Source organism: Schistocerca serialis, chromosome 10, assembly GCF_023864345.2.
Source record: "Schistocerca serialis cubense isolate TAMUIC-IGC-003099 chromosome 10, iqSchSeri2.2, whole genome shotgun sequence".
In the NCBI taxonomy this organism is placed as follows: Eukaryota; Metazoa; Arthropoda; class Insecta; order Orthoptera; family Acrididae; genus Schistocerca; species Schistocerca serialis.
The window spans coordinates 176,681,699-176,705,897 of NC_064647.1; the positions used below are offsets into that span (position 1 = coordinate 176,681,699).

General features: G+C 43.7%; 1 protein-coding gene across 1 annotated transcript; it reads right to left on the reverse strand.

Moving 5' to 3' along the window:
• Positions 1-427: 427 nt before the first annotated feature.
• Positions 428-23,765, reverse strand: LOC126425268 (ctenidin-3-like). The gene is made up of 3 exons (XM_050088236.1): positions 23,727-23,765; positions 14,053-14,177; positions 428-1,574 (listed from the first exon to the last, which is right to left on the reverse strand). The coding sequence occupies exons 1-3, from the start codon at positions 23,736-23,738 to the stop codon at positions 1,040-1,042; spliced, it is 672 nt and encodes a 223-aa protein (XP_049944193.1). The 5' UTR covers positions 23,739-23,765; the 3' UTR covers positions 428-1,039.
• Between the last annotated feature and the right edge of the window lie 434 nt (positions 23,766-24,199).

The following is a 24,199-nucleotide window of genomic DNA, read 5'->3' on the forward strand; positions in this document are numbered from 1 at the left end:
TCTATGCACCCAAATTGCGTGAAAATGTAATCACATGTCAATTCTAGTATAATATATTTGTCCAATGAATACCCGTTTATCATCTGCATTCTTCTTGGTGTAGCAATTTTAATGGCCAGTAGTGTATTACTAACATTTACTTCTTCATTTTCAGTATTGTCGAAGTGCCTTATTAGTTCTGGTTACTGCAGCTGCTCTCCTGTTTTCAGTGTGAATCCCCACAGGTGAAAGGCGGTTATTACACACACACACACACACACACACACACACACACACACACACACACACACACACACACATTCTTTTTCAACATTATAAAATTCCTTACATCGAGGTTCTGTGGGCGAGAACAATTACACAGTATCAAATGTTTATTAAATTCTTTATTGGGTTTAGGGTATAATAATTACAGTGCATTTATGTTTAGATACAGGAACGAAGCATGAGAAAGATATATGTGCACTTGCAGCTTGACAGCGTCACTTGTCTTAATAGCCATTTGACAATGAGTCATAAAGTGGTATGCTATGTTTGACTCTTATAAGTAGCGGAGAACAGTGAAGAATGATACACAGTTCCATTTAAAGAAAGGTGCTTGATGAAAGTGTAGGTGAAACGATGGCAGGGTCAGCATCGTGATATCTAGAGTATGTTACTGTTTATTTGTTATGGATTGAAAATTTTGCCAGGTGAGTCCATTTACTTCGCCAGTCTGAGGCGGGAAGAAAGAGAGTTCCCCTCGAACTCAAAAGGAGTGGCAGTATTAGCAGTACTATGTCACAGAGATCTCCAAGGCAGTGCTGATTGGTAGATTGTGGGTGGATGAAACTGCTAAGCAGGGTGAAGCTATATGTGTGCAAAAGAGGAATTTGTTCAAATAAAAGCCGATGTTGGAGAATTTTCAGAGGCTGGAGTGTGGAGATGTGTGACAGCATAGGTGTGAAAGGAAACTGGTGTGAAGTTAAAAGACGATTGTCAGTGCTGTGACAGTGCTCTCTGGTTTCCAATATCTCGTATCCATTGAGGTGTGTGGCACATTTTACCCCTTGAAGTGATGACCGCCGCCAGTAGAAATGGTCACGCTGGAGTAGCCAGTCACACCTCCAGCTCCACCCAGGCCACCTCCCTTTCCGTAGCCTCCGTAACCTCCATAACCCCCATAACCTCCGAAGCCTCCGACCAGGCCACCGAGACCAGATGCGCCCCCAGTGACACCTCCTCCATAGCCACCCCCAAATCCGGCTCCTCCTCCGAGACCACCACCAAGTCCAACTCCTCCACCAATGCCGCCCCCGAGACCCACACCACCCACGCTGACAGGAACCGGCTGGGCCACTGGCACAGGAATGATTACTTGGACCTTCCTGGTGACGGGTACAGGCACAGGAACTGGATGTGGATTTTGCACCAACACCAATGGAACCACATCTGTTCCACTTCCACCGAGTCCAGCTCCAATGCCGGCTCCACCGAGTCCACCTCCGATGCTGCCTCCACCGATTGCTCCGGCGCTGGCGACTCCACCTAGACCACCGCCTCCATATCCGGCATAACCACCACTTGTGCCCAGAACCCTGCAATCACAAACGCATTACACACATAATTCGTTTTCGTCCAAACACTGGGTATTTTTGAAGGCTAGCAGAGATTACTATCGGCTTATGACAATGACCAAAAGCAATTTACTTTCTGGGGAATTCAGATTGCACATGCAGGGTTTTTACAAAAATGTGAAAACACAATGAGAAAAGTGTTGGGTTGGGGTTGTTTGGGGAAGGAGACCAGACAGTGAGGTCATCGGTCTCATCGGATTAGGGAAGGAAGTCGGACGTGCCCTTTGAAAGGAACCATCCCGGCATTTACCTGTAGCGATTTAGGGAAATCACGGAAAACCTAAATCAGGATGACCGGACGCAGGATTGAGCCGTCGTCCTCCCGAATGCGAGTCCAGTGTCTAACGACTGCGCCACCTCGCTCAGTGAGAAAAGTGTGCTTCAGCATAAATGCAAATGATAGCCAAGTCTGCAGGCTGCGCAGTTGTATTTGTGTATGAACGACATTTGTACAATGTCGTGTTCAGAACAGTGTTCTGCATAGTTGTGAGTGCATTATGTCGGAACTAAGTGACTTCGAAATCGGAAAAATTGTTGGTGCTTGTAGGGTGCGTATTTCCGTAACCAAGGTAGCCGAAGTCTTTGGTGTCTCAAAAGGCTCTGTATCGAAGATTTATACCACGTACAGGGACAGCAGAAAACCATCATCCGCTACGTCACGGCACGGATGTGTTGAGTGATTGTGATGGACGATCATTCAAGAAGATGGTGGCGAAAAAAAAGAGGACAACAGCTGTAGAAGTGTGTGTGTGTGAAATCTAATGGGACTTAACTGCCAAGGTCATCAGTCCCTAAGCTTACACATTACTTAACCTAAATTATCCTAAGGACAAACACACACACCCATGCCTGAGGGAGAACTCGAACCTCCGCCGGGACCAGCCGCACAGTCCATGACTGGAGCGCCCTAGACCGCTCGGCTAATCCTGCACAGCAGCTATAGAAGTCACTGCAGAACTGAATGCCTCACTCGCGAACACTGTCAGCACAAAAGCAATATAAAGGGTGTTCCGTCAGCAAGGCGTGCTGGAATTCCAAAACCACTCATGAGAGATATAAATGCCCGTGATAGGAAAACATGGGTCTGAAGCAATAAATCCTGGACTATGGACCAGTCGAAGAATGTCATGTGGTTGGATAAGCCTTGTTTCCTGTTGTTTCCAACTTCTGGACGAGTTTATGTCCCAAGAGTGAATCGTGGCGGGAGGGTTCGGTAATTATTTGAGCAGCCATATTGGAGTATTCCGTGGGCCCCATGATTATTCCGCAAGATCGTATACTGCCAAGGAGTATGTGACTGCTTTGGCTGACCACGTCCGTCCCACAGTACAATGCTTGTTTCCCCATTGGTGCTTCTGTTTTCTAAGTTCACAGGGCCCCTACTTAAACAGCTCGCATCGCCCGTGATTGGTTTTTATGAGCACAAGGACATTGTCGCATGTCCCATGGCCGCCACAGTCACCAGATCTCAAGGTAGTGAACCTTTGTGGTCTACTTTGGAGAGAAACGTGCGCGACCGCTACCGACCTCCATATGAACGTGCCACTGTTTTGCATGAAGAATGGTATAAGATTCCGCTGAAACCCATACAGGACCTGTATTTATCCATGTCGAAACGAATGGAAACTGTTTTTAATGCCAAAGGGTTTCCTACACTGTACTGGGCATGACAAAGTGCTGTGTTTTTGGTGTTTCCGTACTTCTGTCCACCCCCTGTGCGTTTTTGTTGTGGGTTCAGTCCGGAGACTGGGTTGATGCAGCTCACCATGCTAGTCTGTCCCGTGGAAGCCTCTTCATCTCTGAATAGCAACTGCAGCCTACATCCATTTGGACATGATCACCCTAAACCCGTTGTCTGCTTCTGTGTATTTAACCCCAAAACTTCCCTCCATTACCAAACTGACGATCCTTCGATTGCATGAAGATATATCTTATCAGATTGTGCCATGAATTCATTTCTCCCCAATTCGATTATACGCCTGCATGACTACTCTGCAATTCACACTTTAATTCTTGGCGAGGGGTTCATCGAACCAATTTCAGACTACGAGGGGCGTTTGAAAAGTCCGTGCAAAGTCCGAGAGATGGCACCACCGGTGCGTATCAAGGTCATGTTTAGTTAGAAGCATCTTTGGAAAGAACGCACACCAAGTTTCAGCCATATTGGTCTGTTTCTTTGTGTTTGGCATTCGTGTGAATCAAGGAAGTCGAGTGATTGTCAAAATATAGTCGAAGAAGAATTTCATATGGTGAGTAAACATTACTTTATGAAAGGCAAAATGCCTCAGGAGACTAAAGAGAAGCTTCATAAACATTACGGTGACTCTGCGCCTTCGATTAGAACAGTTTATAAATGGTTACAAAATTTTCGGAGTGGCCATATGGGCACAAGTGATGCTGAATGTTCTGGACCCCTGTAGAGATTACGACTCCAGAAATCACTGATGAAATCCATGATATAGTGATGGAGGACAGAAGAGTTAAGGTGCATGAGATTGCTAGTGCTCTGGGCATCTCGAATGAACAGGTACATAATATGTTGGATAAACGTTTGAGCATGAGAAAGGTATCTGCAGGATGGGTTCCGCAATTGCTCACACTTGACCAAAAACGGAATCGTGTGAGGTGTTGCAAGGATGGTTTGCAGCTATTCAGGAAGAATCTGCAGGACTTTAAGCGTCGTTTCGTCACTGTGGATGAAACATGGTTGCATTACTATACTCCTGAGACCAAACAACAATGTAAACAAAGGGTTATCAAAGGAGAATCTGCACCAAAAAAGGAGAAGAGCAGTCCTTCGGCCAGAAAGGTTATGGTTACTGTCATTTGGGATTCGCAAGGGATAAGGAAAAGAGCAGCAAAAGGGAGAGAAGGAAACATAGTAGGTGAATATGGATTGGGGGTGAAAAATGAAAGAGGAAGCCGTCTGGTTTTGCACAGAGCATAACTTAATCATAGGTAACACTTGGTTCAAGAATCATACAAGAAGGTTGTATGCATGGAAGAACCCTGGAGATACTAGAAGGTATCAGATAGATTATATAATGGTAAGACAGAGATTTAGGAACCAGGTTTTAAATTGTAAGACATTTCCAGGGGCAGTTGTGGACTCTAAACTGCAAAAAGGTGGGAATTTAAGGAGATGGGACCGGGATAAATTGACTAAAACAGAGGTTGTACAGAGTTTCAGGGAGAGGATAAGGGAACAATTGACAGGAATGGGGGAAAGAAATACAGTAGAAGAAGACTGGGTAGCTCTGAGGGATGAAGTAGTGAAGGCAGCAGAGGATCAAGTAGGTAAAAAGACGAGGGCTAGTAGAAATCCTTGGGTAACAGAAGAAATATTGACTTTAATTGATGAAAGAAGAAAATAGAAAAATGCAGTAAATGAAGCAGGCAAGAAGGAATACAAGCGTCTCAAAAATGAGATCGACAGGAAGTGCAAAATGGCTAAGCAGGGATGGCTAGAGGACAAATGTAAGGATGTAGAGGCTTATCTCACTAGGGGTAAGATAGATACTGCCTACAGGAAAATTAAAGAGACCTTTGGAGAAAAAAGAGCCACTAGTATGAATATCAAGAGCTCAGATGAAAACCCAGTTCTAAGCAAAGAAGGGAAAGCAGAAAGGTGGAAGGAGTATATGGAGGGTCTATACAAGGGTTATGTACTTGAGGAGAATATTATGGAAATGGAAGAGGATGTAGATGAGGATGAAATCGGAGATAGGATACTGCGTGAAGAGTTTGACAGAGCACTGAAAGACCTGAGTCGAAACAAGGCCCTGGGAGTAGACAACATTCCATTGGAACTACTAACGGCCTTGGGAGAGCCAGTCCTGACAAAACTCTACCACCTGGTGAGCAAGATGTATGAGGCAGGCGAAATACCCTCAGACTTCAAGAAGAATATAATAATTCCAATCCCAAAGAAAGCAGGTGTTGACAGGTGTGAAAATTACCGAACTATCAGTTTAATAAGCCACGGCTGCAAAATACTAACACGAATTCTTTACAGACGAATGGAAAAACTAGTAGAAGCCGACCTCGGGGAAGATCAGTTTGGATTCCGTAGAAATGTTGGAACACATGAGGCAATACTGACCCTATGACTTATCTTAGAAGAAAGATTAAGGAAAGGCAAACCTACGTTTCTAGCATTTGTGGACTTAGAGAAAGCATTTGACAATGTCGACTAGAATAATCTCTTTCAAATTCTAAAGGTGGCAGGGGTAAAATACAGGGAGCAAAAGGCTATTTACAATTTGTACAGAAACCAGATGGCAGTTATAAGAGTCGAAGGGCATGAAAGGGAAGCAGTGGTTGGGAAGGGAGTGAGACAGGGTTGTAGCCTCAAGCCTATGTTATTCAATCTGTATATTGAGCAAACAGTAAAGGAAACAAAAGAGAAATTCGGAGTAGGTATTAAAACCCATGGAGAACAAATAAAAACTTTGAGGTTCGCTGATGACACTGTAGTTCTGTCAGAGACAGCAAAGGACTTGGAAGAGCAGTTGAATGGAATGGATAGCGTCTTGAAAGGAGGATATAAAATGAACATCAACAAAAGCAAAACGAGGATAATGGAATGTAGTCGAATTAAGTCGGGTGATGCTGAGGGAATGAGATTAGGAAATGAGACACTTAAAGTAGTAAAGGAGTTTTGCTATTTTGGGAGCAAAATAACTGATGATGGTCGAAGTAGAGAGGATATAAAATGTAGACTGGCAATGGCAAGGAAAGCGTTTCTGAAGATGAGAAATTTGTTAACATCGAGTATAGATTTAAGTGTCAGGAAGTCGTTTCTGAAAGTATTTGTATGGAGTGTAATCATGTATGGAAGTGAAACGTGGACAATAAATAGTTTGGACAAGAAGAAAATAGAAGCTTTCGAAATGTGGTGCTACAGAAGAATGTTGAAGGTTAGGTGGGTAGATCACGTAACTAATGAGGAGGTATTGAATAGAATTGGGGAAAAGAGGAGTTTGTGCCACAACTTGACAAGAAGAAGGGACCGGTTGGTTGGACATGTTCTGAGGAATGAAGGGATCACAAATTTAGTATTGGAGGGCAGCGTGTAGGGTAAAAATCGTAGAGGGAGACCAAGAGATGAATACACTAAACAGATTCAGAAGGATGTAGGTTGCAGTAGGTACTGGGAGATGAAGAAGCTTGCACAGGATAGAGTAGCATGGAGAGCTGCATCAAAACAGTCTCAGGACTGAAGACCATAGCAACAACAACAACAGCACGGGATAATCCTAACCTACTATCTGGAAAAGGATAAAACTATTACAAGTTCACATTATTCATAGTTATTGGACTGTTTGAAAACCGAATTGCAAGAAAAACGCTGGCGATTGGGCTGCGAAAAAGTCCTTTTCCATCACGACAGTGCACCAGGACACACCTCAGCAGTTGTGGTCGCAAAATTAATGGGAATAGGATTCCAACTCGTTTCACATCCCCCCCCTCTTCTCCAGACCCGGCTCCCTCGGACTACTACTTGTTCCCCAATTTGAAGAAATTTTATTCAAATGAGGAGGTGATTGCAGCAACTAATGGCTATTTTGCAGACTTGGACAATTCAGTTATTCGGACTGGACCAATAAATTAGTACTGCGTTGGACGAAGTGTATAACTCTAAAAGGAGACGATGTCGAAAAATAAAAAAGGTTTACCCCAAACACGTAAGTAGTTTTATTTTTGCACGGACTTTTCAAACGCTCCTCGTATTTCTGTACCGCTCCGCTCTCGAAATGCACGTGGGAAAAACGAAAACCTGAGTCTTTTTGAGTGAGCACCGGTTTCTCTTATTTTATTACGATAGTCGTCTCTCCCTGTGTAGGTAGCAGTCAAAATATTTCGCATTCGGAGTACAAAGTTCGCGATCGAAATTTCGCGAGAAGATCTCGCCGCAACGAAAAACTCCGTTGTTTTATTGATCGCCACCCAAAATTGCTCATCAGTGACGGTCTCTCTCCTACTCCGTGATAATACAAAACGGGCTGTCTTCCTTCGAACTTTTCCGTCATCCTCTGTCAGTGCTATCTGGTAGGAATATCACAACGCACAGCAATACTCTAGAAGGGCGCGGACAAGCGTAGCGCAGGTTTAGTAAATTTATTGCATCTTCTAAGCGTTTATCAAGAAAAGGCAGTCTTTCGCTTGTCTTCCCTACAACATTTCCACGTGATCGTTCCAATTTAAGTCCTTCGCAACTGTAATCCATGGGTATTTAGTTGTATTGACAGCAATCAAATTTATGTGATTTATTGTGTAACGGAAATTTAATGCATATCTCTTAGTGCTAATGTGGATGATCTCACGTTTTTCGTTGTTTGGGCGTAGTCACTTAGGCACCACACAGATATCGTGTCTAAATCGTTTTGCAATTGTTTTTGGTCTTTGATGACGGCCTCATTTGCAAACAATTTAATCGGGCTGCTCAGGTTGTCTCCTAAATCGTTTATAGACATTAACAATAGCAAAGAGCGTGTAACACATGCTTGAGTTCCGAATGCTTACGAGGAGGGCAAATATCAACCTCGAAACACGAATACTTAACAAAACGACTAGATCAGACTTTAAACACGTGACTTAACAAAACTACTAGATTTCATGCCTATAGTGAACAGACTGTTTTATCTGAACCTCAAGCCATTTCTGCTTAATGATAATGGTGATAACGAGGACCATCAAGTATTGGGATAGGTAGTAATTGTGTGAGTGGTAGAGGTAGTATCTGTTCTTTATGTTCTGGTTCTGGTTTCACATTAATTACATACTACACAAGTAAAAAAGACACTACTGTCACTATCCAGTATATGAAAAGTTTGTGGATTAACATTAATAATAATAGTCCTAAATATGAACTAAAATTTCGTAATATAAAATGGGTACAAGATTTGTTAATAGGAAATACAGGATATTGAGACTTGATTGTAGAAAATAAGTCAACCCCAGGAGACTGGTAGTTCGCCTACAAATTTGATTTTTACAAAGACCTGTTCTTCTTAAAACTTAGTATATTTGCTTTGAGCATTTATGGATCTCAGTGCTCAATTGTAAGTTGGAATCTATCGGATGCCTGTATGCGCAGCGATTGTAGAATATTCACTCTGATGGACGGACAGAAGTCAGTCGCAAAATCTGTAATTTATTGCAGATCTAGAGTCATCATGTCATATAGGTCTTAAGGTGTTAGAGGATAACATATGACAAAATGACACTAGCCTTTACATGCCAGACACAAAACTGAGACCTTGTCTTCCGCATAAAGGCTAGTGTCATTTTGTCATATTTTATGCTCCGCGTGTTGGGACCTATATGACGCTTACATGATGACAATGTTATAGACGAAATGTAGCTCTGCAATAAATTACAGATTTTGCGACTGTCTGCTGTCCTTCCTTTAATTTGACGATTACTTATATTTTGCACATCAATATTTTTTAAGCAAAAACGTGTAACCGAGTGTATCAAAAGTATCGTAACATCCATTAATGGATATGTGGTGCGTCCATCCTTCACATTTATGAGGGATTCAACTCTACTTGAGTTGTCTGAATGTATGTGGAGGGGTGGTGGTCTGTTCTTTCTAAAGAACTGGAACCAAAAACCAGAGTTGCTGCTGTACGCTGAGATCTGGACCGAAGTCGACGTCCTAAGCGATCCCAGAGGTGTGTTCCACTGGGCTCAGGTCGGAACACTGGGCAGGGCAGTCCATTTCAAGAATGTTGCTGTCCATAAACCATCGCTTCATATACAGGGTGGTCCACTGATGATGACCGGGCCAAATATCTCACGAAATAAGCGTCAAACGAAAAAGCTACAAAGAACGAAACTTGTCTAGCTTGAAAGGGGAAACCAGATGGCGCTATGGTTGGCCCGCTAGATGGCGCTGCCATAGGTCAACCGGATATCAACTGCGTTTTTTTAAAATAGAAACTCCCATTTTTTATTACATATTCCTGTAGTACGTAAAGAAATACGAATGTTTTAGTTGGACCACTTTTTTCACTTTGTGATAGATGGCGTTGTAATAGTCACAAACATATGGCACACGATTTCAGACGAACAGTTGGTAAGAGGTAGGTTTTTTTAATTAAAATACAGAACGTAGGCACGTTTGAACGTTTTATTTCGGTTGTTCCAATGTGATACATGTAGCTTTGTGAACTTATCATTTCTGAGAACGCATGCTGTTACAGCGTGATTACCTGTAAATACCAGATTAATGCAATAAATGCTCAAAATGAGGTCCGTCAACATCAGTGCATTTGGCAATACGTGTAACGACATTCCTCTCAACAGCGAGTAGCTCGCCTTCCGTAAGGTTCGCACATGCATTGACAATGCGGTGACGAATGTACTTAGGCGTTGTCGGTGGATCACGATGGCAAATATCCTTCAACTTTCCCCACAGAAAGAAATCCGGGGACGTCAGATCCGGTGAACGTCCGGGCCGTGGTACGGTGCTTCGACGACCAATCCACCTGTCATGAAATATGCTATTCAATACCGCTTCAACTGCACGCGAGCTATGTGCCGGACATCCAGCATGCTGGAAGTACATCTCCATTCTGTCATTCAGTGAAACATCTTGTAGTAACATCGGTAGAACATTACGTAGGAAATCATCATACATTGCATCATTTAGATAGTCATCGATAAAATGGGGGCCAATTATCCTTCCTCCCATAATGCCGCACCATACATTAACCCGCCAAGGTCGCTGATGTTCCACTTGTTGCAGCCATCGTGGATTTTCCGTTGCCCAGTAGTGCATATTATGCCGGTTTACGTTACCGCTGTTGTAAATGACGCTTCGTCGCTAAATAGAACGCGTGCAAAAAATCTGTCTCGCCTCATGTGCCCAGTGGCAGAACTGTACACGACTTTCAAAGTCGTCGCCATGCAATTCCTGGCGCATAGAAATATGGTGCAATCGATGTTGATGTAGCATTCTCAACACCGACGTTTTTGAGATTCCCGATTCTCGCGTAATTTGTCTGCTACTGATGTGCGGATTAGCCGCGACAGCAGCTAAAACACCTACTTGGCTCTGAGCACTATAGGACTCAACTGCTGTGGTTATCAGTCCCCTAGAACTTAGAACTACTTAAACCTAACTAACCTAAGGACATCACACACATCCATGCCCGAGGCAGGATTCGAACCTGCGACCGTAGCAGTCGCACGGTTCCGGACTGCGCGCCTAGAACCGCGAGACCACCGCGGCCGGCAAAACACCTACTTGGGCATCATCATTTGTTGCAGGTCGTGGTTGACGTTTCAAATGTGGCTGAACACTTCCTGTTTCCTTAAATAACGTAACTATCCGGAGAACGGTCCGGACACTTGGATGATGTCGTCCAGGATACCGAGCAGCATACATAGCACAGGCCCGTTGGGCGTTTTGATCACAATACATAAAAAAAATGGCTCTGAGCACTATGGGACTCAACATCTTAGGTCATAAGTCCCCTAGAACTTAGAACTACTTAAACCTAACCAACCTAAGGACATCACACACACCCATGCCCGAGGAAGGATTCGAACCTGCGACCGTAGCAGTCGCACGGTTCCGGACTGCGCGCCTAGAACTGCGAGACCACCGCGGCCGGCAAAACACCTACTTGGGCATCATCATTTGTTGCAGGTCGTGGTTGACGTTTCAAATGTGGCTGAACACTTCCTGTTTCCTTAAATAACGTAACTATCCGGAGAACGGTCCGGACACTTGGATGATGTCGTCCAGGATACCGAGGAGCATACATAGCACAGGCCCGTTGGGCGTTTTGATCACAATACATAAACAAAATGGCTCTGAGCACTATGGGACTCAACATCTTAGGTCATAAGTCTCCTAGAACTTAGAACTACTTAAACCTAACCAACCTAAGGACATCACACACACCCATGCCCGAGGCAGGATTCGAACCTGCGACCGTAGCAGTCCCGCGGTTCCGGACTGCAGCGCCAGAACCGTACGGCCATCGCGGCCGGCAGCCATACATCAACACGATATCGACCTTTTCCGCAATTGGTAAACGGTCCATTTTAACACGGGTAATGTATCACGAAGCAAATACCGTCCGCACTGGTGTAATGTTACATGATACCACGTACTTATACGTTTGCGACTATTACAGCGCCATCTATCACAAAGCGAAAAAACTGGTGCAACTAAAACATTCATATTTCTTTACGTACTACACGAATGTGTAACAAAAATGGGGGTTCTTATTTTAAAAAACGCAGTTGATATCCGTTTGACCTATGGCTGCGCCATCTAGCGGGCCAACCATAGCGCCATCTGGTTTCCCCTTTCAAGCTAGACGAGTTTCGTTCTTTGTAGTTTTTTCGTTTGACGCTTATTTCGTGAGATATTTTGGCCCGGTCACTATCAATGGACCACCCTGTATACTGTTTTATGACAGGATACATTGTCATGGTGATACAGAACTCTCATCTTTTCTGAACTGCCCCTGTAAAGTTTCCAGTACATAATGCTGCCAAATGTGTTTATATCCTTCCGCATTTAGCGTTTCCTTAACCGAAATGAGGTGACATCATCCTAACCTCGAAAAACGCCTCCATACTGTAACACCACCTCGCCTGTCCTTCACTACTGGCGCTATTTATGGCGGTAGGTAAAGTTCTCCAGGCATTGGGCATATCCGAGCGCCTCCATGGGATTGCCGCAGGGTATCGCGTGATTTATCACTCCAAAATACTCGTTGCCAGTCATCCACTGTGCAGTGGTGTCGTTCATTAAACCAGTTCAAGTGTCGCTTAACACTGACTACATAAATTTGTGGCTCATGAGCAGTTGCTCGAGCACTGCAACCCATTCTTTTTAGCTCCCTACACACAGTCACTGTCCTAGCTGGACTGACAGCACTTTGGAGCTAACGAGTGATTCCTTACGTTGATCCCTGGCGATTTGTTTTACAACAACCCTCCGCCAATCTCGTCAGTGTCTATCCGTCAGTTCATGAGGTCTACCTGGTGTTGGTTTTATTGTGATTGTTCCTTCACTTTTCCACTTCACAAATCACATCACCAACAGCCGACTTGGGCAGCTCTAGAAGGGTTGCAATGGATTTATCATTCAGGATATATCAAACGACTGATGTACGTTCGATTTGACCAAGCTCTCCCGACCGACGCTGTTATCGCTTCTCCACTGACTAAATAATGCTCCGCAACTTCTGTGGCCGGCCGCTGTGGCCGAGCGGTTCTAGGCGCTTCAGTCTAGAACCACGCGGCTACTACGGTCGTAGGTTCGAATCCTGCCTCGGGCATGGATCTGTGTGATGTCCTCAGGTAAAAACTTCCTGGCAGATTAAAACTGTGTGCTGGACCGAGACTCGAACTCGGGACCTTTGTCTTTCGCGGGCAAGTGCTCTACAAACTGAGCTACCCAAGCACGACTCACGCCATGTCCTCACAGCTTTGTGCTAGTTCTGCAAGGTTCGGAGGAGAGCTTCTGTAAAGTTTGGAAGGTAGGAGACGACGTTCTGGCATAAGTAAAGCTGTGAGGACGAGCCGTGAGTCATCCATGGGTAGCTTAGTCGGTAGAGCACTTGCCTGCGAAAGGCAAAGGTCCCGAGTTCGAGTCTCGGTCCGGCACACAGTTTTAATCAGCCAGGAAGTTTCATATCAGCGCACACTCCGCTGCAGAGTGGAAATCTCATTCTGGTCCTTAGATTAGTCAGGTTTAAGTAGTTCTAAGTCTAGGTGACTGATGACCTCCGAAGTCCCATTGTGCTTAGAGCTATTTGAACCATTTGAGCAACTCCTGTCTAACAGGCAGGTCCACCTTCCGTACTGCCATTACCCAATTCCACATTACGTAGCCGCAGTGGTTTTTTTCTGGGAGAACGCTGGGGGATGCGTAACCCTAAACTTTTTCGTCGACAAAGTAATTTTTTTACGACGTTGAGAACTTGGAAGAGTGCTAAAGATTTATTTCACGGACGTAAATTTTTTATTTCATTTCTTCGTGCTGGTAATTGTAATGCGAACGAAATCAGTGCAGTTTTGGGTGGGAAAAGCGATGTCATTGACTGTTTCAAGCATTTTGAAGCTGCGGCCGATACCGGTTTCTTTGTAGTTCGACATGTTGATGACGTCATGGCTAAAAGCAGACAGGTGGTATCCGATGCTTCAGTTACAAGTAATTTTCGCTGCATTATATCCAATGTCGGAGTACCCTCAAACTTTCTTTTAGAAAAAAAGCTCTGGGTATCCGTATACTTTTGATAGCGTATAGGCCGAAACAAATGCAGCAGTCTCAATAGAAAGTAAAAAGAAAAAAGTAGTAGAATGGGAGCTTAGAATAGAACGGTCCACGTTACGGAAGGAATGTCCATGTGCAGATTGTGACACTGTGTGGAGTTCAGAGTTCGTTCTACTGAACACACACACTCACCCTGCAGCCCCGTAGCCGCCATAAACGCCCCTTTTCTCAGTCTTCTTGGCGTCGGCAGGAGCTCCCGCGTCGTTTTCAGCTGTTGCAGCACTCAGAATGGCAGCTGCGGCGAAGATGCACACTTTCTGCAACACAATGAAGTGCATTTTTAAAGAGCATTTCCAGAAGTATCATTAAAGCAAAATGACTTTTTCATGTGGCATAGTTTATTTATTTTTATTTATACCAGCAAGAAGCTTATAACGCTATGTTTAATAAATGTACACTAGTAGCTAGGACATAATCCCCTATGGGGAGCTAACACACACCCACGAGTGACAACATCGTCAAGCCCCTGCAAATGAACAACATTTACTGCTGTTAAAGCTGACCAACAGAATACAGCAGGGAAGCTTCCACACTAATGCACAAACAAACAGCCAACCATGTGAATCCTAGATTAGATTAGATTATTTTTACGTTCCATAGGTCCGTGCTGAGGAGATCCTCGTGGATGTGGAACATGTCAATTTTTTTTAAGCTGAAATAACAATACTAATAGTATAAATATATACAATACATCATTTGTTTCTATTAAAAAATTCGTCAATGGAGTAGAAGGAGTTGGCCACTAGTAAGTCTTTCAGGCTCCTTTTAAATTGATCTTTATTTGCAACTAAATTTTTTATGTTTGCTGGCAAATTATTGAAGATGAGTGTTCCTGAGTAGTGGACCCTTTTTGAACTAAAGTAAGTGCTTTTAAGTCCTTGTGCAGATCATTTTTGTTCCTGGTATTGAATGTATGAACTGAGCTGTTCGTTGGAAAAAGAGATATATTATTTAGGACAAATTTCATTAAGGAGTAAATATACTGAGAGGCAGTAGTTTGTATACCCAGTTCTTTGAAGAGGTTTCTACAGGACGTCCGTGAATTTACTCCACAAATAATACCTATTACACGCTTTTGGACTCTGAAAACTTTCGTTTGACGTGAAGAGTTACCCCAAAATATTATACCATATGACATTATGGAATGAAAGTAGGCCAAGTATGCAAGCTTTTTCATTTTTATGTCGCCTATGTCTGCTAACATTCGAATTGCAAATACAGATTTGTTAAGGCGTTTCTGCAGTTCTGTGGTGTGCTCCTCCCAATTGAATTTATTATCAAGTTGTAATCCCAGGAATTTAAGACTATCAACCTCTTCTATCTGCTCTTCTTCATACTTTATGCATATATGACCTATCCGACACTAAATGATGATGAACCTAACTGTCACTGATATGTTGACGCTGAGCCAGAAATGAACAACAGCAACCAGCAGCAGCCTCCGAGTAACACCATCACACAACGACAAAGGTATCGACCTGCATAGTACCCACTACTAACAGAGCCTACCCTTGCACGACCTGTCGCAGGCAGCAAGAAAACCGCTACTGCTCTTACAATCCGACCCAACTATCGCAGAGGTTTTTCCCCTTGGCTCTTGCCTTGGCACTTTTGTTTTCCTCTGCCCTACAAACCGCTACCCTTGGTTCAACTTTCGACCCAGATGAGCGCGTATTAATGGATAATCATAACCAGACGTACGCAAACATCGCAGTACCCACATCCTGCGAGGCCTCACTTAGTGAAAACCAGCCAATATCCAGAGAGGGCAGAGGACATTTTGTGTTCGCCATCAAGCCGGTGTGGGCGTGGAGGGGCTTCCCCCCCCCCCCCCCCCCCATTTAAATACGTAACTTCGGCTATGCCCCAGGAACATATGCTGGGACCCTTGTTGTTCATTCGATCTGTGGTAGAACACTGGAATAATGCAGTCAGTATGCAAAGGAGACTGCTTAAGAAATGCTGTGAAGTACTTGGCATAGAGTACTACCCATTTTACCATGTATTCGGGTTTGCTCCCGCTCCATTCGAGTATGGGGCGCAAGAATAGTGACTGCTGAAATGGTTCTCTGTGTTCATTGAGTCTAATACTACTAGTATATCCGTAGTTCCGTATCCTGAGAGATACGTAGAGGACTGTAGTAGGTATATGTTCTAAGATTCCTCACTTAAGACTGGATCTTCGTAACTAGGCAAACGTTAGTTAGTTGATATCTATTTACAACAGGCTGCCAGCTCATTTCTTTTAGCATCTCTGTGACACTCTCCCACGGGTCAAACAAACCTGTTGCCAACCTTATTGGAACCCTTGACCTAGATTTCTACAGTTTTAAAATAGCTTTCTCTAGAAGGTGTAATGGACCTTGTTGGGTTACATGCTGCTTAAGTGCGTCGAATAAAGCCTAACGGCTCTTGTCATGTGAGAAACTCATCTTAAAGACACAATCAAAATCCATGACTTAGGATTGCAGCATTCTAGTTTTTCAGGTTAGAAGATAAACGCCAAGTGTAGTGTTCCTTAAAAACAAACCTCACGTCGACATAAAAGTTGTCTTGTATACAAGAGGACACAATCATGTGATCTGGATTACAGCGGTATGTAGATGACAAATAAATTCCTGTTCACACCTATAATACCAGTGGGATGCAATACTGAGTCATCCATCGTACTTAATCAGCATGTGACATAGCAAGATCCGATACACCTTCAGAAGAACACAATTTTAAAACTGTCGAAACCTAAGTCAAGGGTTCCAGCCATTAGGATATCATCCTGTTCCATACACGCATGTAGCGTACGAAGAATGACTGTTCAGTTGCCTCTGTGAGTGCTGTAACTAGTCTCCCCAGGTATGCAGGTAGTTGCAGTATATCCCTAGATCATCATTTCTTGATACTTTGTAAGTAGGTTTTTTTTTCGATACAGTTCGTGTCTATCTTCAAACGTGTGCTAGATCAGTTCTTTCAACATTTCAGTAACGCTGTCCTGCGGGTCAAACGAACCTGTAACCATTCTTGCTGCCCTTCTCTGTCTACTTTCAATGTCCCCTGGCCGGCCGCTGTGGTCGAGCGGTTCTAGCCACTTCAGCCCGGAACCACGCGGCTGCTACGGTCGCAGGTTCGAATCCTGCCTCGGGCATGGCTGTGTGTGATATCCTTAGGTTAGTTAGGTTTGAGCAGTTCTACGTCTAGGGGACTGATGATCTCAGATGTTAAGTCCCATAGTGCTTAGAGCCATTTGAACCATATGAATATCCCCTACCAGTCCGATTTGGAACGGGTCCAACACACTCAGAGCAATATTCCAAGATGGATCGCACGAGCGATTTATAAGCAGTCTCCTTTGAACACTGACTGCATTTTCCTAGTATTGTACTAATCAACCGAAGTGTAGCACCCGCTTTACTCACGACTGAGACAACTTGCTACATACAGATATTTGTTACCCGGTTCCAACAGCGACTCATTGATATTATATAGTCGCAGGATACTACGTTTTTTTTTTTCGCTTTGTGAAGTGTGCCATTTTACATTTCTGAACAATTACAGCAAATTTCCAATCTTTGCAACAGATTGAAATTTCATCAGCATCTACTGAATATTGATGCAGCCTTTTTTCAACAGTACTTCATTGTAAATAACTGCATCATCCGTGAAAAGTCTAAGGTTACAGCTAATATCTTCGTAAGGTCCTTAATATACAACATGAACATAAAGGGTTCCAACACAGTTCCCTGGGGCACATCCGAAATTATTTCTACATCTGTCGATGACTCTCCGCCCAAGATAACGTTCTGCCTCCTCCCTACCAAAAAGTCCTCAGTCCAGTCACTAATTTTGGTTCATACTCCGATACGATCGTACTTGGGGTAATAAGTGTAGGTGCGGTTCGGAGTCAAATGCTTTTCGGAAATCGATAAATTCTGCATCTATCTGACTGCCTCGATCCCTGGCTTTATGGGTGTGATGTGGGTTTCACATGATACATATTTTCGAAAGCCATGCTAGTTGGCATCGAGGATGTCATTTTGTTTGAGATACCTGATTGTGTTTGTGCTAAGATTCTACAACAAATCGATGTCAAGGATATTGGACGGTAGTTTTCTGGATCACTTCTACTACCCTTCTTGTAGAGGGGCGTGACCTGTGCTTTCTTCCAACTACTTGACACGGTTTTCTGTTCGAGGGATCTATGATGTAGTATGGTTAAAAGGATAGTTAGCTCAGACACAAATTCCGTATAGAATCTGATACATATTACATCGGGTCTTGGAACTTTCTACAAATTTAGCGATTTTAGTTGTTTCACAACGCCAGAGACACGAACAGCTGTATCATCTATCTTTGCAATGGCACGAAAATTAATCTGGAGCAGTACTCCTGGTTTTCATTTTGCTGTATCCCGGATGGCGCTGTGGTTACCGTACCTGCCTAATAAGCAAGAGATCCCGGGTTCGAATCCCGGTCCGATACACATTTTCGCTCGTCGCCGCTGATTCCGCTTAATGTCCCGCTGCACTCGACAGCAGTGGTTCCCCTACCATTTACGTACAGCCGTTCACAGCTGCGGCATCTGCGCGGAGTCTGTCCCTTCGAAAGAACAGACAACACGCATTCACATAAGTGTAGATTACGGTGATGGTGTATGTGTAGTGTAGTATCGTGTTCGTGTTGGAAATGATGAGAGTAGGGAGAGGGTCAAACCCGAAGCATGCACACAGAAAACTCCTCTCGAAAAGCGCCAAGGGGACCACCTCGATTAACGTTCCCAAAATGGTTCAAATGGCTCTGAGCACTATGGGACTTAACATCTGAGGTCATCAGTCCCCTAGAACTTAGAACTACTTAAACCTAACTAACCTAAGGACATCACACACATCCATGCCCGAGGCAGGATTCGAACCTGCGACCGTAGCAGTCCCGCGGATCCGGACTGAGCGCCTAGAACCGCTAGACCACCGCGGCCGGCTAACGTTCCCATCTGGCAGACGGATCACCTAGACCAGTATCACGTGTCCCTACTTCATGAGAGCCTACCGAGAAGTTTGGAATTTAACCCAGGACATTGGCGCAAAGACTAATGATCAGGAACTTTACGCCACCATCTCGCCTCCCCTTGCCGGCCAAATACTGGCAGTGAAAATTTCACCCACGGCCAGGGTTCGAACCGGCTTACCTCCGAGTCGAGCGCCACAGCAGAGGCTTGCATTAGCGACGTGGGCTGCGGACGGGGGCGGCAGAGTATTTGTACGGTGCAACTTAAATCTGCTAAACAAGCTGCCTACATTATGCTTGTCGGTCCACTGCTGCAGTGGCTGCTGAGCGGCGTGGGGCTTTTACCAGATAGGACTGGCGGTGGCATCGAAAAAGTCAAAGCGCAGCTCGTGTTGTGTTATCGCGAAATACAGGAGGAGGAGGAGGAGGAGGAGATTAGTGTTTAACGTCCCGTCGACAACGAGGTCGTTAGAGACAGCGCAAGCTCGGGTGAGGGAAAGATGGGGAAGGAAATCGGCCGTGCCCTTTCAAAGGAACCATCCCTGCATTTGCCTGAAGCGATTTAGGGAAATCACGGAAAACCTAAATCAGGATGGCCGGAGACGGGATTGAACCGTCGTCCTCCCGAATGCGAGTCCAGTGTGCCAACCACTGCGTCACCTCGCTCGGTGAAATACAGGAGAGAGTCTCACAGACGTTATACGTGATTTGAGATGAAAATCATTAAAACGAAGGTTTCTTTTCGTTGTGGCGCGATGTTTTCACTGAGTTTCAATCACCAACTTTCTCCTCCGAATCCATATACGTTGTAAAATTATATGTATGTAATGTTCCACATCTCCTCCTAAACCACCGAACCGATTTCAACCAAACTTGGTATACATATCATTTACTGTCTGGGAAGAATCGCTAGGGGTAAGAACCACTTACCTATAAAAGGGCTGGGGGTGAGGGTGAAAAAGGAGCATAGCCCACTTCGCGCGAATACCTAGACTTTATTAATCTAGTATTTGAGGAAGACAAGACTTTAGACTTCCAACAAACTATACACACAATTTGAAACCTTTACGCAATTTTTCTCGACCGCCCCCCCTTTTCCCCTCCCCGCCCAAAAAAAACAAACGAAAAAATTAAAAGGGTAAAGGTTTATCAGTTGCTGCATTTTCGCCGTTATTACAGTAAAACTTCAGCAACAGGCTTGACATTTTTGTTTATTACTTCTTTACTACTAACTTCATGCGCAATATGTTTTGCAGACGTTACCCACATATACCACCGAAGGGACCTGGAAAATTATATCACTATTCAACACAAACAGGGTGGACGGAAAGTTTCTCGCTTTTTTTTTGTTAACGGAGCCACTGGGGTTTGATGCCCCGTGGCGACAGTACCACTCTACACCAACACGTGGCTCTGGCTGCATGGACTTCATGTTAGTCTATATAACTTGATTAATCACACTGAACACATTCCCACATTGTCTGTCTGCTGCCAGAAAATGTTATTGTGGTGGAGCACTTCTTCTAAGCAGATCATTTTCATAAATTTAATACACTCTAACTGGTACGTTAATGAAAATTTGTCGGTCAATAGTTTTTTAAGTATTCTTATGTTTTCACCTACTAAAAGAAAAAAAATATAATTAATATTTATACTAAGATGGTATCTGTTCTTTCGGACAGGAAATGCACAAACAGTGCCCGAACTCTTACGGGAATGAGCAACGCGCCGCGAGTAATGAGTATAATGGGCGGGGGATAGAGCGTCTGCCATGTAAGCAGGAGATACCGGGTTCGAGTTCCGGTCGGGGCACACATTTCCATCTGTCCCCGTTGACGTATGTCAACGCCTGTAAGCAGCCAAGGGTGTTCATTTCATTGTAATAATTAATATTATCTGTAAATTTTAATTAGAGATATGAAAAGAGATAGTGCTGTAAAAGTTTAATCTCTTTACATTATTTGATTTACACTTTCCTTATGTAAATTAATTTTTAACTTTGTGTGTATACTCCTTCGTTGTTATTTGTATTTTTCGTATTTCAAGGGTGTCATTAAAAACGCGAAATAAACGTGAACTTGTTCGTTCCCAGATTCAGGGCTTCCATGTCAGTGGAATGTCTAACACAAAAATTGCTCAAACGTAGGGTATTGACCCAAAAACCGTTACGCTTTGGATTTATGGAGGCGATGTTAATGATAGTAACGGAGTTGAACTACTACCAAACTTCACAGAGAACATTAAAAATCAGGTATATGGTAAAGAATAAAAATTGGCGTCGGTACTTGTGCAGTTGACAAACATCTGAATTTCTCAGATGATTACTGACAAAGACCATTGGGAGCACAACTGTAAATGACTCCATTCGTAGACAATCCGGGGAAAATATGTTTATGTCTAACCAACAAAAGTCGTGCTCTTAGAAAAAAAAAATTTTATCAGCAGGCATTGTGTGAAAGTGTACTGTTTGATGGTTCTTCAGATGCCAGCCCTGGAGGGAAGACCAAAAGCATCACATTTTGTTTGCAGATGGGTCTCCAGTAGAGCTTAATACAAAATCTAAAGCCGACCGTTGTGGTCAAGCGGTTCTAGGCGCTTCAGTCCGGAACCACGCGGCTGCTACGGTCACAGGTTCGAATCCTGCCTCGGGCATGGATGTGTGTGATGTCCTTAGGTTTAAGTAGTTCTAAGTCTAGGGGGACTGATGACCTCAGATGTTAAGTCCCTTGGTGCTTAGAGCCATTTTTTTGAACAAAACCCAACAAACAAAATTCCCGATCCGTACAAATGAACCAGAGAAAATTTCCGCGCTCCACAAAGCAAAGCAATTATGGAAGATAATTGTCACTGGTGGCATGTGTGGCTATGGAGAAACTGAACTGCATGTGTCATGTGCAAAAAGGACCGTCAGTGGTGGTTATTTTCGGGAAAGGATTGCTTCTATCTATGCTGAAGCCGTCCAGAATAGTCTTTCTCGTGCAAATTGGGGTAACAGCTCAAGCTGCCAAACAAACAACGGCGCTTCTGAACACAACATTCCTTATAGATTGGGATGACTGGCATGGAAACAGTCCAGACCTAAGCTCTATAGGGCACTTATGGTCCAGAATGCAGGATGCAGTCTTCGAAAAACCTCGACCACGCAACCTTATTGCACGTGTGCGGGAGGAATGGATTCAGTCACCCCTGAAGAGCAGTTCTCGCAGAGAATTTCAGCACACAAGTTGAAGACTGTCTCCTTAATCAGGGACACCACACAAAATACTGACAAGTGAACCGTTAACTATCAAAATCATTCATTCAAATGTAGTAATGTGCGTAAAGACATAAAACTGCAACCAGTCACTTTTTTGACTGCTTATTTATTATTCCATGAACCGGTTTTCGAAGCTTTTCAGGTTCATCTTCAGATGGTTTCCTGGAAGTTAGCTATCTGTTTCTAGCAAATGCTGGGTGCTGGCTTGCGACAGTATGGGCGTTACTAACAGAAAAAAGCCGCCCATACTGTCGCAAGCCAGCACACAGCATTATGCTAGAAACAGATATGTAACTTCTAGGAAACCATCTGAAGATGAACCTGAAATGATTCGAAAACCGCTTCATGGAATAATAAATAACTGTTAAAAAAAGTGACTGGTTGCAGTTTTATGCACTTACGTTCAACTAACAGTCATGGGTTCTAAAATATTCGTAATGAATAAGCTTAAAATAGTGACGTGTTTTTGTAAAAAAAAAAATAGTGTGGTAAAAATATTCAAAATAAATTCAAGGGAGAAACGTTTCTTCCGGGAGATGTGACGTGTTGTATGGGAGTATGGACTGTAGTTGAATTAGTGTAATGTTGTGGAATTAAATCAGGTGACGCTGGGGGAATTAGATTAAGAAACGAGCCACTTAAAGTAGTAGATGAGTTTTCATATTCGGGCAGAAAAGCGACTGATAATGGCCGAAGCAGAGAGGATATAAAATGTAGACTGGCAGTGGCAAGAAAAATATTTCTGAAGAAGTGAAATTTGTTAACATCGAATATAGACTTAAGTGTTAAGACTTCTTTTCTGTGGGTATTCGTTTGGAGTGTAGCGACGTATGGAAGTAGAACATGGACGATAAATAGTTTAGACAAGAAGAGAACAGAAGTTTTTGAAATGCGGTGCCACAGAAGAATGTTGAAAAAATGTTCAAATGTGTGTGAAATCTTATGGGACTTAACTGTTAAGGTCATCAGTCCCTAACACACTACTTAACCTAAATTATCCTAAGGACTAACACACACACCCATGCCCGATTGAGGACTCGAACCTCCGCAGGGACCAGCCGCACAGTCCATAACTGCAGCGCCTTAGACCGCTCGGCTAAGAATGTTGAAGATTATATGGGTAGATCACCCATCTAATCTTCAGCAGTCTTTTGTAGCACCGCATTTCAGGTACTGATTAGAATTGAGGAGATAAGAAATTTGTGGCACTGGTTGACGCAAGATGGTATCGGTTGATAGGACACATTTTGAGACATCAAGGGATCACCAGTTTAGTACTGGAGGGAAGTGTGGCGGCTAAAAATTGTAGAGGGAGACCAAGAGATGAATACACTAAGCAGATTCAGAAGGGTAATTCGTTGCAGTAGTTATTCGGAGATGAAGAAATTTGCACAAGATAGAGCAGTCTTCAGACTGAAGACATCAACGGTAATAACAATAAGATATGGGAGTAGGATTCTTTAAAGAATCGGGTGATGGGGTGTATACTGATTATGTCTGTTGAACCACTTGAGGGGTGCCCTGCGCGTATCCTCAGAAATTGGGCGGTACTCACCAAAGTCCACATGACGCTGGAATGCAGTGTTGGAGTTGGTAACTGGAAGACTGCGATGTCTGCCGTGGCTTCTCCAGAGCTTATATACGCTGGACCCTTTCTCCAGTGGAGGCTATGAGCGAGTACGGTGTGCGGAGTGCCAGAGAAAGGAGACCGCCAGAATCGACAGGAAAAACAGCGGGGAACTTCAGTTGTAAAACTTGTGCGGCCTATTCAGCTGGGCGTTGCGTTATGGCGACCTGTATTTCAGTTTCCCTGGTCACTGGCTACTGTCATTATTTCTATCACCACGGCGCACCTGCTGAACTTCACTTTGCACTGTATGAATTACATAAAATTTCAAGTATGACACATTTCTGTTCCACACGAGCCACAATCAAAAAAAATATTCCAGCAGGATGGGAAACGATGCGCTGAATTAACTAAAGATCTCGATGCACGAGCATCTACAGAAATTTATCCAAGAGGGGATG

Excerpts from the sequence above, each read along its gene's own strand:
- LOC126425268 (XM_050088236.1), bottom strand. Across the intron at positions 1,575-14,052 it reads GGCGGCTACGGGGCTGCAGG|GGTTCTGGGCACAAGTGGTG; the intron begins GTGAGTGTGTGT and ends TTGTGATTGCAG.